General features: G+C 40.6%; 3 protein-coding genes across 7 annotated transcripts in view; 1 reads left to right on the plus strand and 2 right to left on the minus strand.

Annotated features, from left to right (window-relative positions):
• ift140 (intraflagellar transport 140 homolog (Chlamydomonas)) overlaps positions 1–17074 on the minus strand; it is a 22721-nt gene extending 5647 nt beyond the window's left edge. Inside the window, exons 1-19 of one of the 2 annotated variants that reach the window (XM_032502234.1) lie at positions 16907–17074; positions 16217–16380; positions 15846–16067; positions 15401–15522; positions 15136–15266; positions 14691–14866; positions 14525–14616; positions 14344–14450; positions 13995–14137; positions 13656–13859; positions 13444–13516; positions 12872–12963; positions 12562–12689; positions 12064–12181; positions 11805–11926; positions 11582–11717; positions 11209–11340; positions 10979–11014; positions 10341–10585 (exon numbers count right to left, since the gene is read on the minus strand). In XM_032502234.1, coding sequence (XP_032358125.1) covers positions 10341–10585; positions 10979–11014; positions 11209–11340; positions 11582–11717; positions 11805–11926; positions 12064–12181; positions 12562–12689; positions 12872–12963; positions 13444–13516; positions 13656–13859; positions 13995–14137; positions 14344–14450; positions 14525–14616; positions 14691–14866; positions 15136–15266; positions 15401–15522; positions 15846–16067; positions 16217–16363 — 2426 coding nt within the window. In that variant the 5' untranslated portion in view covers positions 16364–16380; positions 16907–17074. The remainder of the gene's footprint in view (positions 1–10340; positions 10586–10978; positions 11015–11208; positions 11341–11581; positions 11718–11804; positions 11927–12063; positions 12182–12561; positions 12690–12871; positions 12964–13443; positions 13517–13655; positions 13860–13994; positions 14138–14343; positions 14451–14524; positions 14617–14690; positions 14867–15135; positions 15267–15400; positions 15523–15845; positions 16068–16216; positions 16381–16906) is intronic. The other variant, XM_032502235.1, reaches the window with a different exon arrangement.
• Positions 787–7435, plus strand: tmem204 (transmembrane protein 204). Its single transcript, XM_032502236.1, has 3 exons — positions 787–1066; positions 1899–2054; positions 6370–7435. Exons 1-3 carry the CDS (start codon positions 787–789, stop codon positions 6612–6614), a joined length of 681 nt encoding a protein of 226 aa, XP_032358127.1. The 3' UTR covers positions 6615–7435.
• Positions 17075–17674: 600 nt separating the features above from the next.
• telo2 (TEL2, telomere maintenance 2, homolog (S. cerevisiae)) overlaps positions 17675–19176 on the minus strand; it is a 10573-nt gene continuing 9071 nt past the window's right edge. For all 4 annotated transcript variants that reach the window (XM_032503282.1, XM_032503283.1, XM_032503281.1 and 1 more), the window contains one exon: positions 17675–18534. In XM_032503282.1, the coding sequence (XP_032359173.1) occupies positions 18410–18534 (125 nt within the window). In that variant the 3' untranslated portion in view covers positions 17675–18409. The remainder of the gene's footprint in view (positions 18535–19176) is intronic.

Raw genomic sequence — 19176 nt, forward strand, 5'->3', positions numbered from 1 at the left:
AGAGAGAGAGAGAGAGAGAGAGAGAGAGAGAGAGAGAGAGAGAGAGAGAGGGAAATACAGAAAGAAGCAGAAGGAGGTGGGTTAAAGGACATCTTGTTCCAGTTAGGCAGTGGGTTGAGAGACAGTTTTGGTAAGCCTCAGTAAAGCCACTGAGGAGTCAGCGCCGAGCAACACTGTCCTGAGAATCTATGCTTATTTGCGTCTGTACTCTTCCGAAAGGCAATGTGAAGTTGCTGAAAGAAAAGACAAGGAAAAAAGAAACAAAATAATCTGTTGCCTACACAGAGGAGCCAGCTGCACAAACAGGAGTCAGACCAGTGCAATAAGCAACGCACTGAAGAAGGAAAAGGAGAAGAGAAATAAAAGCAAGCAAGGAGCAAGATCCAAGAGTCAAGCTGCAGCCAGCCGGAGCCAGGGGAATGGACCTAGGTGCCAGTTGGATTAATCCCCGCGTACCCGAAGTGCTGTCTGAGGAGGAGGGTTGAGGCTCTGCTGCAACGACAACCAACTCCTGAATGAGGATGAATGGAGATGTCCTTTAGCTAAGCCTCAAGACAACACTCTTGACAATTCCACCTCTGCGTGAGCTGGGACAGCACTCGCTAACAGCTGGAGGAGGAGGTGGTGGTGGCGGCGGAGGAGGTGGAGAGGAGCCAAGGGGCCCAAAGCACTGTGGGTGCTGCTGCCCAAGAGGAGAGGCAAGGGAGCGGGCAGGACTCTGCAGAGGATCAGGGGTCGGTGGAGGGACACGAGGGAGGGGGAGAGGTGGCGGGCGCCAGGCGTCGCATGGCCGTGCAGAGGCTAGTGGCGGCAGCGGTGGCAGTAGCCCTGCTATCCCTGGTCCTAAATAATGTTGCAGCCTTCACCCCCAGCTGGGTCCTGCAGGCCCTGGAGGACGGACGCAAGCGGAGTGTAGGACTATGGAGAATGTGCCCCAATGGTGGGGAAAGGGGCCGCGATGATCTCCAGGCTGGGAGAAGGGGGCATGGGCCACAGAGGAACTGCGAAGGTCTGGGATGGGGCTCTGACTATGCAGGCTACCAAGAATCCCGCAGCACTGTCAGATGTAAGTTTTTATGCTAGTTTGGATTTAAAGTGCAACATAACAATGTTATTTAGAATAAAAAAAACAAGAATATTTGCCAACTTCAAAGTGTCCCATCTCTTTCAGACTGGTTGACGGATTGATTGGTAAATCCCAGATGTAATAGTTCTCAAAACCAACAAACGCAGTACTAGGGGTATTTTTGTGACCGGTGTCAGTTTATACTATAAGAAGTCATTTTTTAATGTGAACTGTGAGTTAGTAAAGAAATACATTCTATTTTCAGCAGTTTCTGATTGGGTGACAGAGATGGTAACTTCATCTCAAATCTTAAAACCAAAACACACAACTTACTGGATTAACAACAACAGATCAACTTGTTATGTACAACATCCATAAATACAACCCAAGTGCTTTGCTTTAGGTTAATAGCAGTCTGATGTATTAGTGTTGACAGTAGCTCATGGCAGCTGGCCAATAATTTATAGTATGCAATTCATTTTTTTCTTTTTGTTGGGCAATCATGTTGCTGATATAGTTTAAACATATAAATGCTATCTGGATGAGAATCAGTGGTGTTATGGATTTACCTGCTTTACTAAATTAAGCACCATTGAGAAATTTTCATTCATGTAAATTCTAGCCAACTTTCCTGGGCCCAATAGGCCCAATGCCTACTAATGTTAGACAAAGACGTGCCTCTCCATTCATCATAAATCTTGATCATGTCAATGTCACCTTGTTGCAAATGGACACTATATTCCCTTTTAAGATCCAGACCTTTTAGACTTAACCTAGGCATTTAGATTACAGTGCAGCAAAAATGACAAAGCTCTTCTTCTGGTCCCTCAAGTGCAGTTTGACATGATGCGGGCGTGTAACCTGATGGCGACGGTGGCCCTGACTGCCGGTCAGCTGATCTTCCTTCTAGGCCTGATGGAGCTGCCCTTTATCACACAGGAATCACAGTGGTGGGAGGAGGCCATTGCTGCACTCTTCCAGCTAGCTAGTAAGTACCAGTGGTTCTACAACTTTTTTTGTTTGCATCAGTAGAAAGACAAGCCTCAGAGAAGCACCTTTCTCTTGAAGTATCCTTCTATCCAACAAATTATGCACATCACATCACACCGAAAAAGAAAACCAGATGCTGCAGGGCAAAGTTCACATGCTCTCTGGTAGCGTGCCAAAGACAGGGGATAAAATCACAGGGGGAGCTAGACTGGCTGACTCTCCTGCACTGAAGATCAGGGTCTGGGGCCAAATACTGCAGGAAGACAGCAAAATGAAGCACACCTCTTTACGCAGTTTCAAATAACCATGGATTTTTGGAAAATGGCTGCTTGACCATATTTTTTACTAAATGTAAGTCCAAATCCATGGTAAATGTAGACAATCTCCGTAAAATGTGATAAGTGCACAGTAGTGGAAGCTATAACAATATTTGATCCTACTGTACCCATCATCATTTTCATTTAACCATGGTTTGCTGAAATCACAGTGTTTCTGATTTAATAAAACAACAGACCACCCAAACTAAATGAGAAACTAGGAAACCAGAAAACAGAAAGAGGGCCATCCTATGGTTAAATTAGCACAGAACATAATTAAGTGTAGTCATGGTAACAAACCCACTCCTTCACAACCAGCACCTATCCCACTGTGCTACATCAAGAGCTGCCTGGTATAGCTTGTAGCAGTGCCCTTGCAAAGGAACTGTGTTGTGTTGTGTGCAGTGGCTCAGTCGGTTGGTGGTATCATTGTGGCAGAGCAGCATGAAGGGGGTCTGCTTTGGGTCTAAATTTAGTCCTAGTCCAGAGTCCATGGGCCAGAGATGTAGAGAGCCAGGGAGCGACTGTCGGGCGCCAGGATATCCCTGCTCAGGACGAGGAAATGTCTGTGACTACCTGTTATGCAAACCCCAGAGCTAAAGAAGGGAAAAGAGGGGAGGGGGAATCCACGGGAAAGACAGTTTCGACAGGGACTGTGTGTTTGTGTGTGCACTCGCAGGAGGGATTTGTGCAAGCATGCATGTCTGTGTATGTGTGTGTGTGTGTCCTGTGGTACATACAACACTAGGGTGGGGATTGCCTCTACCTAGATAAGATGGTCTAGCTTTTATGTCTGTGTTTACAAAATGTCCATGAGTCATCGTTAGCGTCTTTGCACACATCGCTGCAGGGATGAGGGCTTTTATCTTCTAAGACTTTGGCAAGAGGATTGATTCCCGACCAACATTACAGTATTGTCCAATTTTTTCCAACACCAACTAACCAAACCTCAGTGACCAGGAACTCATCTCACTACCGCATGATTAATAAAGACTATGGCAATATAAACATAAATCATTATCCCCAACATGGCTGCTGGACATGTATAGCTGTTTTAATAATATGGTCAATGATGACCGATGAGACAATGTCCGCAAATGCCGTAGTAGTAACAATATGTAGTAACAATAGTGACAAAGTATAAAAAGCAATACAAAGTACACATCTATTTCCCTGACATCTAAATATAGTAATGCTCTCTAAAAATGGCATCTTTCAATTTTACTCTCTTACCATATATGGCCAACAAAGCTGCTGAGTCATAAGCTGACATGTATCTTGGCAACTGGGATGCAAATGGGATGCTTCTAATAAAAAACAGATAACTCAGGACTGGAGAATATTAAGAGCAATTAAGAGTTTAACAGATAAAATTACAATTAATATGTATACAATATTAGTGAAATGTGGGAAAATATGTCATTGTGTTTCTATGCTTGTCAATGTGGTTTTTCAATATATTTGAGTTTTTTTATCATCTCAGAGTTTTAATAGAATATGAACCTAAGCAGGAATAGACAAAACATTTCATATTCCACAGCCATTTACTAGTCCGATTTTTTACTTTGTCCGATAGTAAACTCAATACTTTGGGGATTTAGACTGCTGGTCAACAAAACAAGCAATATGATTTTATTGTTTCAGGGAATTTAATGGACAAATATTTTAATTGATAAATAGTAGAGCTGTAAAGATTAATCAATTAATCAATTAATCTTCAACCATTTTGATAATTGATTATTTCGTTTTTATTAATTGTTTATGAAAAAAAGTAAAAATTCTCTGATTTCAGTTTGTTAATTGTGAGTTTTCTAGTTTCTTTACCCCACTATCACAGTAAACTAAATAGCTTTGAATTGTGGACAAAACAAGAAATTTGAGGAAGTCATATTGTGCTATAGAAAACACTGATTGACTTTTTTCACCATTTTGTAGACCAAACAAGTTAGCCAATAATCAAGAAAATAATCAACAGATTAATCGTAAATGAAAAATAGTCGTTAGTTGCAGGCCTAATGAATAGAGAAAATAATTGTCAGATTTGTCAGAAATATAAGCCAGTTAGCTGTCTTCGATAATAAAAAACGCTGCAAAAATACATTAATAATGGCTTTCCTTCACTAAATTCATTCAAGGGACCTCATTTTTCCACTACAGACAGTTTACCATTCAGTAATCCATTCCCTATTCCTACTTTAGACCTCCCCCACAGAATCAGTGAATGGGCTTCAATGAATGGAGATATTTTTACCCATCACACTCTTTCTGAGGAATGTTTTCATTTTCAGACGTGCCAAAATGCTCAGCTATTGCAAGCAGACTGTGGGATAACAATATCCAGTTCCATTCATAGATATCTCAGCGGTTTTGGCAGGCCCAGACTGAAAGCACAGGATTGGTCGTATCACCCATGGACACAACTCTGCAATGTGTTTTCTGAATGGACACAGCTCTAACAGGTCAAAAGTCATGACCATGGGTCATGTCCCTCTGAGATAACCATTATCATTTCTGTTGATTTTGAGGGATTTCCAACAGTGGGGCTCATCTGTTAATTGTGGCTCAGGAAGGAGTCAAACTTTTCCCAGAAATCTGTGGCTCAGAGAGAGATTCCTGTTAATAAGGGAGGATCAAAGGTTTGAGCAAGACATCCAGGCAGGCTAGTCATTAATCAATTATGTGCCCTTTAAGAATAAACCAAGACATAACTATTTGGAAAGAAAACAAACCAGCAAAATGAATTTCCAAGCGCTGACCTTAAGATAAGACTTACTCTGTGACAGAGCATGTCAAATGTCCAGCAAATATATTAACCTAGAAGCTAACTAAGAAGGCGTGGAGAGGAGGGAAGGAAGGAAGGATGGAAAGAGGAAAAAGGGGAAGGAAGTTTGAAAGATAAGTCTGCGCCAAAAAAAGAGGTTCACACAGCCCACCCTGACTGAAACCTGGACAGGAGATTATTCATTTTCTTGGATAAGGAGCCAGACAGGTTAAACATGAACAGATTGAGCAAGCACTCTTATGTACACATGGTGGTAGACACGCAATGATACACAGACACAATTATCCACATCCTCACTTAAAACAATGGCATACAGTACGTCTTACTGTATTGATAGGGAAAGAAATATAAATGAACTCCTCCCTTGGTGCCGCTGACTGCTTCAGGAAACGGACTGATTCATATCCTAAAGCACCAACATCATATTTCCAGTGATTATTTTTGGTGACTGTATTTATACCACTGTGGATGAGGCAAGTTTTCAGACATATATTATCGTGTCTACAGACTACACTCCAATGCTGTAACTGACGGATCGATGGAGGGATACTTAAACAGCGCCTATAGCAGTGGACTTCCAAACACAACACTTAAGAACTCACTTAAGAACACTGAATAACAAACTTTCCACAGAAATCGTTGATAAAACAAAGTTGAGATCAAAGGAACAGCATGGAATTAAAGGTTGTGGCTTTCGACCTTCACATGCAAACAGGCGTTGCTCATTGCGTGACTTGATGTGAATCAAAGAAAAGAGAAGATAAAACATCTCAAAGGCTTTTCTGCACATAAATTCATGCTCTGATATTTTTACACTATTGAGAACTTTGATCTCGAGATCTCAGAAGTTCTTCCTAGGAGGAAACAGATTTCCAAATTCAAAGGCCGCACACAGAGCTCCCGCTGAACTGTGAAATACAATGCTACAGGGAGCATGTGGGATTCCAAAAAGAAGATCACTTGCCATGCACTCTGTTTTTTTACTGTAACTTTAAAGTGTGGCTTTCCGAATACCATAGAAATACAAAGCTGGAAATATCACAATAAATACATACATAGTCACAGAAAAGAAAATATTCTTCAAAACAGTTTTTTCTCCTTGCTCTGCCTAAAGAACATTTTCTTTTTCTGTGACCCGTTTTTAGATGTTGCTACGTGAGAATGGCGGTGCATTTTCACTGACTGAACACTTCTCTCTCTGTGCTCATGAACAGGTTTCGTGCTTGTGATTGGACTTGTGACCTTCTACAGGATCGGGCCCTACACACACTTGTCCTACTCCTGCTACTTGGACATAGCTGCTTGCCTGCTGGCCACGGTGGCCGCGGCCATGCTCATCTGGAACATTTTACATCGCCGCGATGACTGCCTTGCACCTCGAGTTATAATCATCAGTCGCTCACTGACATCACCTTTCCACCCACGCCTGGACAATGACTACGTGGAGTCGCCTTGTTGAGCCAAGTGGCTTCATATGCCAAGCAAATAAAGGACAACAGACAACTCTGACAAGACTGTGCTCTCAGCTTTTCATGTTTTACTTCAGCTAGGAGAATCTTATGTCACATTCAAGAGAAGAGGGAATTCATGTGGCTCTACAACAGCTGGACTAATATGTACCTGCATTTGTAAAATTCTATATTTTACTACTCCTCCCACCATAAACAAAGACATCAGAATTTTTTTCATTTGCTGCTAGGTGCACAAAAGTCACAGAATTAACTAAAATGTATGTATAAAGCAGCCCTAAACTACCAAACATATTCAAAACTATATTTCATTTATTCATGCTTGGGTGACCTGAGTTATAGCTAAATATGGAATTTGGACGAGGACTGTCTTATATGAAACATCCTGCTTATTCAAAGATCAAGCTGGAACTTGACCTGTCTTGTTATCTGTGCACTTATTAAATGGCCTCCTGCATAATTATAAATTGGAAATTATAAAGGATGTTGAATCCATAACACCAGAATACCTCATATTTGTTTTCATTCATTTTAAGCTTATTACAAATTTTATACATATTAATATTAATGATATATGTTGCAAGTAAGTAAACTAACAACGTAAAAGCAGAAGAGTCACTCTGCCTTTTTGGTTGGGCTTACCCAAATCAGTGACAATATTTTATTTTAAAACAGCAAATGAGGTGATATTTTGATAAAATAAATGCACCTACTGAAAAGAGGAAATATTTTCACGCTATTTTAATTAGTCATAGCCACATTCCTATTTTTCCAATTGAACAAATGAAAATAAAAAGACAAATGACCTGCCTATCAACGTATGTGAATTTCTTTTTTTAGCAGTAATTGTTAATCTGATAGTAACTAAGGTTTTGGCGATGTACTGCATTTTGAAAACACATTTCAATACTTATTTTTCACGATGCTTTCTCTGCTCACTTGTGGTACATATTGTATACTTAAATTAATATAATGTAGTTGTATAAAGAACAGTGCTATCACTAGTACTAGTATTATTGTATTACTTCTGCAAAGAACTCTAGGCTATCTGTGGGTCTTCCACATTGCCAAACATAGTGACACATTAAAATAATAATATCTCATATTAATTCAATAAATGTAATGGTAAATATTCAAACACATTGGTTGTTGTCGTTGTTGTTGTTTCCGTGTTATGGTGTCCAACACCACACCTGACAAATGGACACAGAACTCCATTAATTAAAACTTTTAAAAATGACAGATATAACTAAAATTTGTTTTAGATTAACTTTTAGCAAACTTTCGTGATTGTATCTGTGAATTTTTGAAGTCAAAGTTCCAGAGTTTTTTACATTATATCACAGCGGTGATATATTGTGCAAGATACATACAGTGCAATTAAAAAGTATAAATATAGTGCTAGCATGTGCTGACAAAATGTATTTTGATTATAGAGCTTAAAAAGGTCTAAATAGCTTAAAAAAACTAAAAACAAACATCCAAATCTTAAAATTGAAAACATACCCAATGTACCAGTATCTGACTGGTCTCAGGTGTTATCTCATGACCTAAGTACAGTACTATGTACAGAACGTCTTTCACAGGTGGCCGTCTATATCTTTGCTGAAAAAAGCTGTGAGAAATAGTTGAAAGCTTATAAAAAAAAAGCCTAAGAATTTCAAGAATGAACTTCCATGCTTACCCTCATGTTTTGTTAAGCGTCTATGTAGACTGTCATTTGATCGATAGCACAGTATAACAAACACTAAATTAAAATATCTATATTTTAACGTTTGCTTCAGGAAAAAAGATTAGCTTCTTTGAAGAATGACAGACCAACAGCGAAAAAGAACCGTAAAAGTTTCATTTATACTTTCCCATGACAAGTGGTATACACTGAGAGCATCAGGGCCACATGTACCGCAGCCAATGATGATGACTACAACATCATCCATCAGTCTCTGTTTAACCCCTGAAAACTTCCTTGGGTGTTTTTGTTCCTGATGGAAATGGCTTTTAAATAGCAAATGCAGTGGCAAAAAGAGAGTAGAAGAAGACTTGCATTCATGTGGGTAGATAACCCTGCAGCATGTCACCTAAAGTCAAGGACAAAATAAATGAGAGGAAGTAGCACAGTCTGGACTGAATAAAGACATTCCAACCTGTATCTGACATGCTGCATTGGAAGAATGACATTTACACTGAGCATATCTGTTTTGGATCAAATGAATTATAACTGTCATAATGTTTTCTACTTAATTCAAAACATATGAGGATAAGGCTAATAGAAGCCCTGTGTACTAACTAGATGAAATAAGCTGGAATCCTGGATTGGGAGCCTGTCTCTGATTTATGTATGAGAGTTTTTGTCATTTCAAATATCTGCACCATAGAGACAAGTCCCAGTAGGTACAGGTTACTGCTAAAGGAAATGCATATTCCTGTGGGTGGAGATATGTGGGAATCAAACACAATACCAATCTTTAAAAGAAAATGACCAGCAATAAAAATAGCCATCAATGAGGAACTTAGTAAAGCTGTCATCATGCCTATTAAACTCTCTGGAATATCCGGGCAGTAGGATATGCTATTTTCCCATTGGTTTGTTTTTATGTTATATTTGTACGTGCGAAAGCAACACAGCAGAATTCCGACTAAGTGCCCTGAATCACGTATTCTGCTAAAGATAATATCACATCTTTGCTGAAATCACATATACATTCCCCAACACACACACACACACACACACACAGGAACAGACACGCACATCCTTTTAGTGACCTGATTCAATGTTTGCAAGAATGGAAAGGGCACTCCTTTTGGACCAAACTGGCAGGGGACCTTGTGTGTGTGTGTGTGTGTGTGTGTGTGTGTGTGTGTGTGTGTGTGTGTGTGTGTGTGTGTGTGTGTGTGTGTGTGTGTGTGTGTGTGTGTGTGTGTGTGTGTGTGTGTGTGTGTGTCACAGTATGTTTAGAAACATACATCCCCTCCAAACACACCCGCACACTAACAGAAACAGTCACATACAGTATATATACACATTGAAGAGTTCCTTCCCTGAGCACCGACACAGAAGAAAAGTCCTTAATCATGTCCCATGTTTGAAATACTATTTCATGTACTTACATGAACTAATAAAAGTCATAATGTATATCTAATTTGATTATAGCATGATATGGTACACTGAAAGACAAACTGAGGGGTTTAGTTTGATATATTATGGAATTCTGCATATACAGTATATAAAAGGTACGGTTTCTCTTTTCATTCTCCTATCAAGTGCCTGTTTTGTTGGTATCACTTAGGGATAAGTAAAACACTTTAAAGAAAATAACAAAATAGGCTGTGTTAAGCCTTGATCACCTGTCAGACTTAAAGAGAGAATAACAAAATGAAGCTTGCTAACCGATTGTGGTGGTTTTCCTCCAAGTTATTGACCTCACAGTCAAAGGTGCTGAATGAAATGAGGGGTGAAGAACAGCAAGCGACAACAATGCTACATTCTCAAGCTATTAGTTGCAGCTCTCCCACTCCAAACCATTGTTGAGTATTCTGAGAAGATTCAAGGCTATTGTAGCAACAATGCTATCCTTAGCCTTTGAACTTAAGCCCTTGTGGAAAGGGCTGCTAGAAGAAGTGATGACAGCAATCAAACAAGGGCATGCCAACCTGCACTTCTCCTCTCTTTGAGTTGACATGTGCGATGCTGCTTTATGCACATACTGATGCCTTACCTCTTGATGAGCTTGATAGACTTAAAAGCTTCGTCCATATCGCCAATAGTCAGGTAGAAACTGAAGTTGAGCATGGCGTCGCGGGTGGCCTTCTCACAGTTCTCCAGCCCCACAAAGTCTCTGAGAGCTCGCCTGGACACCATATGGGGGAATTGTGCAGCTGAACCCATTGATGGCCGGGTCTGCTGTGGAGGTGCTGATGTTATGGCTGTAATCTCTGCTGATCCTGAGTCTCTTTCACCGGGCTGAGGAGTGGTGGCCAGTGAAAAAAACATGGTGTTAAGATTTGAAGGAATCTTCAAGATTTGAACATGCCATTCCAAGCCAGTAAACAAATGAAGCCTGTTAGGTAAGGTACGCTCATTATTAGTAAAAGTAAAATGCTAAATCCTGAGGACAACATGGGTTTTGGGAATCGGTAAGACAACAACAAAGCATCACAGAACAACTCTATTCATCAAGACAAGGTGGATGGGAAGTGGACACAGCACAGTGACATCTAGAGATTTCAGGGATGCACTTGTGCTGCTCATCTTGGAGCCCATACTTGTAATTGTTGCAGCACAAGGCACATACCGCCACAGTTGTTGGGAGTCAAGAACACTGAAGCTTTCTGAGTGTAGGGGAAAGACACTTACTTCTGGTAAAAAGACACCCCCCCTCCGAAATAATAGCTGGGGGTGTGTAAGACCAAACAGAGTTCCAAATAAGAATAGAGATGGTGCAAACAATCAAAAAACAAGGGATATGTTAAAGAAAACTCAAGATTTGAAACAACCAGCATGCAACATTTCCAGATGGTGTTTGAGAACCCCCCCCCCACCGAAGAAACAACACACAAGCGAAACAGAGTGTTCTTCGTCCTCACCTTGCAGCTGAAATAATAGTAGGGCACATCCAGAGCGAGGAGCGCCTGCAGGCCTGAAGATTTGGGGTAGCAGTCCTGTAGGAGGAGCCCATGCTCCTGCGTACAGAAGAGTGTCACTACCAACACATCCACCTGGGCAGAAGGAAGGCAAGACACTGTCAAAACTACTTTAAATTGACTTTGAATTTATTGCAATCCTCATCATTCCTCTTAGATAAATGCGTAGATCATCATGTGTATTTTTGGTTCTCAAAAACATTCAAATCATACTCTAGCACCAGTTGTCCCAGTTGTAACCAAAACTTTCAGCATGTGTCATGCTTTGCTCATAGAGCTGTACGGGACTATCTCAATGTTAAGAAGCAGTCTTTACCGCATCCAAGAAACTAGCTGATGAGGATTCAGAGCTGATCGGCACCGTCTCACAGACAAAAAGACGAGGTTCACTCTCATCCCAGAATTGAAATACTGGGCAGCGACTGCTGAGCTCTGTCCCCTGAAACTGATGCCTGAAACAAAGTACATGTAGTATCAGACAACCAAAGGAGAGAACTCTACACAGGTAGAACACAAATACAGTTAAGAAATACACTTACTTTTCACTTTCTTCTGGCTGTAAGATACCACTTGACGGTCTGCCAACAAAGAAGTCAAAGTGTGTCACTGTGTCCATCTCAAGGTCATAAAAGTAAACTTTGTGATCCGGTCGCCCGTTAACCTGAGAGAAATATTTACACACAGCTCAGTTAAAAATTGACATAAAATGGTCACATATAGAGATACTGACATATTTAATATAAGTCTAAGATCTCAAAAACATGTACAGAAAGGAGAGAGTAAGTGTTGTCCATTCACCTGAGAGATTAGGATACTGACTTGGCTGCCGTTGGCATTACATTTGACTGACCTCAGGGCTCCCAGATTAGCAATCTGGTCAGCCAAGTTCTTAGCACTGCAGTGAGCTTTGGCATCTCTACAAAGACATGCAGTAAAACAGGAATTGTTGGAGAAAAAAGTAATTGGACATAGAAATTTTCAATGAAGAGAAATGAACAATACATGGCAGTTAGCTGGCTTTCTCTTTTTTTAAACTTTAGAAGATCATTTTGGGGCATTTGAGGCTTTTATTTATCCGGACAGCTGAAGGGGGAGAGAGAGGGGGTATGACATGCAGCAAATGGCCACAAGGCAAAGTCAAACCTACAGCTACTGCATTAAGGAGTAAACCTCTATATATGGATATATATATATCAGGTAAGCTACCCAGGCACCCCTGGCTTTGTTTTTACTATTTATTTTGAATTGAAGGAAGCCAAAAGTGAAGTGAAACCAACATCCACATTAGCATTATACCTTCTGGAGAGGTCAAAGACTTTAATGTGTGCTGTGTCTGTGCCAACCACCAGGTAAGACTGACACACACTGAGTAGTACAGGGTTGCCCTCTGACTTGGAGAGGGTCAGCAGCTGCTTCACTGTGCCCTAAAGAAAAGGGAGACAAAAGATGGTTGAACAATTTAAAGTGACAAACACCACTTGCCTGTGTTTAGAATAATTTCTAATTCAGCAGTAAAAACAGAAAAACACCCAGCTTGCTCAAACACTTGTCACATCTCTGTGTTGAGTGAATATTGGATAGTAAGTTTAGGGTTGAGACAACGGACCTGTGGCGTGCGAATCTGGACCCTGTTAGGTTCCACAGTGTAGAGGTTCTCTAAATGCACAGCTACAATATGGGAGTCACAAGGAAAGGATCCTGGGAAATCGGCAAGAAGGTAGGTGGAGAAAGAAAGTTTAGAAAAATGGAGGAGAAACGCATAAGTTAGCAAATGAAGGCAGTAGACGGAGTACAGTGCAGTTTCTTTTTCCACATCTATAAAATGTTGTTTGATCTGTTCAGTGGGCTTTTGCTTAAAGCTATAGTGCGTAGTTTCTGTCGCTCCCATGAGGAATTCTAAGTAATGACAACACCACTGTTGTTGCATCCACATGACACAAGCCTTATGTAATCGTGCCCCCCACCCCTCTTCCACGCAGTTGCTTGTAGCCAAGGTGGACACACTTGAGAAAATCGATGGACAGCAGCAATTTCTAAACACAGCCATGCTGAGAAATACAGAGAGTGTTTTGTGGAGCTATTAGCTTTGTAGCAACTCATTTGGCACTGGCTTGAATGTAAGCTTAACGAAGTTCATTATTATCAAAAAGGTACTCACTAAAGCTTTAAGTCGTGTACCTGTATTGCGAAGAACTGTCCCCGAAAGCTCATATACAGTGACCTGCTTGCCACTCCAGACTGTCACAGAATCCTGTTGGTATGACAACACGCATCCAGTTACCATATCATTTACATTTTTACTTGTCTTCATGGGAAAACCTTTGTAGAGGCATTCTTTGTCTTTTCTTCAGAAAAATATCACTTCCTCCACTTTCCAACTTCACACTCACATTAGTAACACAAACTCCCTTAATGTGTATGTCAGACTGCAGAGCCAGGTGCGCTCCTGTGGTGAACTCAGTGATGCTGAGCTGGGTTGGGGTGAGCTGCACTGCTGCCACCTGCTGGCTGAAATGGGCAGACATCACATGCTCACACAGGATCAGCACCGTGTTCGAATTGTTGGCCGCTAGCAGATTCAGACTCGAGCCCCACTGAAATGGAAGGTCTGAGTGAGCTTTCCCAGTAGAATACTACACACGTTTTCATTTTTACATTTTTTTGTATTATAAAATTCCACATAACTTATTTCCATGTGTTCTGTAAAAAAACGCTAGTCTAGACAGTACCTGCAGCTCAGTGACATTTCCTTCTATTTCTGTGGGTGTCTGTAGCTTCCACTGGACCTTAGTATCCCCTCTGCTGCTGCCTGGCAGCACCACCATCTTCCACATTGCTATGCGCCCATGGCTGGTACCAGCTGCCAAGATTTCTGGGGAGGCCAAAAGCAATGAGGCTTCACAAAGTTTGCAACAAGTGGTACAAATTGTAGTAATGAAGGTTTATGTGTACTCAGTCTACTCAATGTTTGAGAATGTTATAAAATAAAAGATCTTGAAACTACCAAGTCCACAGGAATGTGAAGAAAAAACAGCACCTTATACTGTTCACACTATGGGAAATTTATTTTGCAGTTACCTTTTCCAGCACAGTATGAGACACAGTTCATCATCTCTCCTCTCTCAAACCCCAGAGTCTCGTCGAGAGGTAACACATAGTTGTCATCTCCGTCAAGGTCCCACAGCCTAAAAAAACAACACATTCAAGTTTTAAATGGAAATATACAGTGTATGTGTACAAACAGTATGTGTACACTGACCTGATAACCTGTTCCCCTGTTGCTGTGATGAGAAGGCCATTCTCTGTCCAGACGATGTCTACATTCTGCCCAGTCTTGCTGCTCAACTTAACCTGTCACAAAGAAACATGTTCACAAACCAAACTGATCTTGAGAAGAGAAATCCTTTCTGATGACATTAGTATACCTTCATAACTTCCTGTGCTCCTCCTTCAGGTCCAAGAGTGTACTGTGACAACATCAGGGTCTCTGTGATCACAGCAAGCAACCCTCTTTTCTCGAGGTAGAGCAGTTTCTTGACTTCACCCTCCACACTGAGAAGTAGGGTTGTCCTACAATGCTCATCCACACTGTGGACCTTACCTACATACGAGGTACACATGGTTTACAAGATGTAAGATAACCATTGCCTCATAGCACAACAGAGATCTGATGGGTTGTAGATCAATAACAATGCTCTTTGATGCATTCTTTACAACTAAAATGTATGGACAAACTGCTAAAGTTGGCTTGATGTTTTTCTCTTAAATTGAAAAATGTGGTTTTAAGAAAACATGCTCGCTGTGGTACAAAACTACCTTAATACAGCAATTTACTTAAAATGATGAACACAACAACAAAATTACTCTTACCATCCGCAGTGCTGATGTAGAATGCGAGTCCCTCCTGTGGGCCCATCTTGAGAGGTGCTCCCTTCCAGCTGAACATGTCCAGAGCACTCTCATCACCACTAACTGATGCTCGGGCTAGCATTGCTACATCGCTGTAACATGAGTTAGGTTCTACAATCAGCAACGCAGCATTCAGATCATGAGGACATAGTGATATCACAATGTTTAAATATGATCTCACTGCCAAGAAGAATAACTAACTGAGCATTGCATCCTGTTTACTTACTCCCCAGGCGAGGCTGGTTTGAAGATGCAGCAAGTTAGAGGTTTGTTGTATTCATGCTTCACAAGATGGTTTCCTTGAAGTCTCCCTCTAGCATCTACCTTCCATACTGCTAACGTTCCAGTCTGTCATTAAATAATCACACAATATTAATGTGGTTCTATAAGAAGAAATGTGACATTTAAATGGTTTCAGATTGCATCTGCGAACATAATTTATCCATTTTACATCTTGATTACCCTGCCAAGGCTTGTGTCAAAAATGCTATGTTGGTAACCCAACCATTGTCCAAGCATTATCAGAAAAATGAATGTTTATCATATATAAAAATCAGGTCCACCAGCATGTCCAGCAGCAATAAATGAATTGGTACATATGTTGACATGTCATGCACATACAGTATATGCAAGAAGAGTGTTTGTGTATACAGTCACTGCAATACACTCACCTGATCACCCGTAACCAAGCGGCTGCCAGAGCTACTCCACTCCAGCATTGTGATGCAGGCTGCGTGTGTGCTGGGAAGGACTGTTTGATCTCCAGCAGGGTGTGTCAGCAGCACTACCTCTCCATTCTCCCAGCCTAGTGCCAACACTGGCTTTGTGGGATGCCAGCGCAGCACTGTGGGCTGGTAAGGACGTTCTAAATGGCAGCTCTCCACATACTCTCCCTGCATATGGACAGGAATGAAGTTACAAACTTTGTTGAGTATGCTTTTATTAATAATATCCACACAGCAGATATTAGTAGATATAACAAAATGGTCTTTCTTTCTTCTTTCTCTTTTGTAAGTGTTCATCTGCATAGCCAAGTGTTTACCTGCTGCAGGTAGAGGTCTACATTCCCTCCAGTGGTGGGGCTGCTTGAAGCCACAGCCAGTACAGGAAGAGCTGAGTGCCAGGTCAACTGAAAGGGCACACCACTGCTTTCAGGAGCCTCAATACGGTGGTCAAAATACACCGCCATATCCCCACTGCTCCACTCTGGATTTGAGAAAAGAAACAGGGAATGGGAGCTAGGTGGAGCTTTCAATATTGTACATGGATATTCATTGTGTATTCTTGGTTTTTACTATTTTGTATTTCTTGTGCAGCTTTTATCCATTTTCCAGCTACTTTGCTGTATGGCTAATTTGTGTTTTAAAAGCTCGGTAATCACTAGCTAGTTCCCTCTTGAACGTCCCCTCAGATAACATTCAATGACTCCAAATGTATAACTAATTTCACTTAGCTCCGTTAATGTAACATTAACGTTTTTTGACTTAGTTAGCGTTAGTTCACTTATGAATGTATATAAACATCGCTTTAACTTAGCTATGGATTTGGCATAATAGTTAGCACTATCAACTACCATTAACGTTAGCTGTGTGATTAGCTAATGATTAAGTTAGCTTTAGCTGCTGACAGAAGCTGAGCTAGGTAAGCGAGCCAAAGTTAGCATTCATTGCTAGTCCTCGCTACCGTAGAATGTAGTTCAGCGTTCAGTTAAATTATATGAAGACCAACCAACCTCACTGTCGTTTTCTTCAGATAAATGTCTATTAAACTAGCTAGTTTTTTAATCTTTAAATTACTTATCTAGCTAAACATTGAGCGTTACTTCCAGTGTTGTTGTGTAGCCTCCTGTGTGTGAGCAAAAAGCGTCTCTTACAGTTGCCCCTGACAACTTCGAAGGCGGGACAGGAGGAGGGGTTACGGAAAGTAACGAACACACGCGAGTTGCTGTCGAAAGTCGTGTTAAAATGAGAGCATTCAAATCTCCCCAAAATAAAATGCTATCTGATGTTGCTACCACAGCTTCTTGTCAGTTAATTTAAAGGGAATTTTGTTTGAACTAATTTAAATTAACACTCTACAATCATGTTTTGTATGGACCTGTGTCTGCAATAAAGCTTATAAGACAATATTGATATTCAGCATAAGACCATGCAGTAACATTTAAGTTACTCGGGTTCGACTCCGACCTCCGGCCCTTTGCTGAATTTCATTCCCCCTCTCTCTCTTTCCCCTTTCATTTCTTTAGTTGTCCGGTCAATAAAGGCCTAAAAATTAGCAAAAAATAATCTAAAAAAAAAAAAACTTTTAAGCTATAAAGGAGATTTCCCAGTGCTCACATTCACTCACTTGACACAAAAAAATGCAGATTACTAGATTTAATGTTGTACCTTGTTGGTTTTGATATGTAAATATTTCTTAAATAATAACTTGCTGATCAATTGTGGGTATTTCACATCTGCAACTCTAAATGGAATTTTATTGCAGTCTTATTCTCACAGTTTTTTCATTTCATTTTATTAATGTTTTGTTTGAACTGTTCACTGCTGCCATGTAAAAATCACTCATACAATTATCTCCTGTACTTGTTACATCCTGTCCAACTCTCAGCATCATTCACTTAAAGTAAATACAAATATTCAAGGACGGAGAGAGTGAGACCACAAAAAAAGGCTATAACAAATAAAACTATAAACAACTGTCTATTTCAAAATGTTCCATTGTTTAGGGACATACAGAAAAACACATATCTCATTTGTCAAAGGGGGATGTAGTAGTAGTATTTCCAATATTTGTGAATGCGTCTATGCACGTGAATATTCACAGGATGTCCTTTACAAACAAACAACTACACAGAGAGATGTGCCAGTACAGGAAAGAGGTTGAAAAGGATATCCTCATAACTTACACTGTATTGGTGGACAAAATGGCATCCTATTCTTTGTTCAATCAATATTTTATCTGGTACATAAATTATACACAAGTTCACCTAAACAACAGTGTGTATTTGTGTGTGTGTGAGATTTAGGTATGCAGAAAGACTTTTTATGTGAGAAGACGTGCCCTCCTTTTCCACTGGCGTGTTCCAGGATATGAAAATGTGTGGGCAAATATCCGGAACATTACTTCCATTGACCTCAATCCTCCAGGGTCTGTGAGGACGACACGTAGGTACAGTACAGCCCCCCCTGCATCAGAGACACATTCAGTATTACATTGTTCATTGTTGATACTGTGGTCATGCATGCTCCATGCTCAGAGCTTGTTGATCTTGTAGCTGTTTCTTCAGGCTCTTATCCAGCACTACCAAACTCTGTACAGCCAGACTCCGGCAATCTGCATCAGGGTCTCCTTCAGCCACATCTGTGGATATTTACACACACAAAAAAGATGATTAGCAGTTTTAGCAGTGGTGACAAGACTATTTACATCTCTCAGTATAATTACAAAAGGAAAATCAATCAAAATGCACACAATTCTGGCATTTTCTTTGCACATTTAACAATCTTATGTGGGAGGAAAAACGGTCTCCTTTGTCATTCAGCTCCATGTCGCTCACTGCAATGTGAAACTACTCGTATCCTCAGAGGGATAAAAGAACATCCAACAGTTGCTGAGCAACAATCACGTCATGGACTGTCCGTGTTGGACAGGACATCCTTGTTCTCCATCTCCTTCCCAGAAATGCTCAGTCCAGCTGTTCATGTGTTTGTGTGAGCATGAATGTGTGTCACTGCGGGGACATCCCTGACAGAATTACACTGTGCAGGTGCAGCCTCAGACCTTTGTGCATTTACAAGAATCGTGTGTTTTAGGATTAATCTATTGTTAGTAACTGAAACAAATTGTAAATTAAATGTGTGAAAATGGTGCCGTAATGACAGAACTGGAACAAATGCTTTCCTGACTTTCACATCATAAGGAGAGATTTTATTGAGATTTATTTCAAAGTTTTAAGAAAAGAACCCTTGGAACCTTTCCCACCCGCAATGAGTTTTTTTTTTT

Source organism: Etheostoma spectabile, chromosome 21 (genome assembly GCF_008692095.1).
Source record: "Etheostoma spectabile isolate EspeVRDwgs_2016 chromosome 21, UIUC_Espe_1.0, whole genome shotgun sequence".
Taxonomy (NCBI): domain Eukaryota; kingdom Metazoa; phylum Chordata; class Actinopteri; order Perciformes; family Percidae; genus Etheostoma; species Etheostoma spectabile.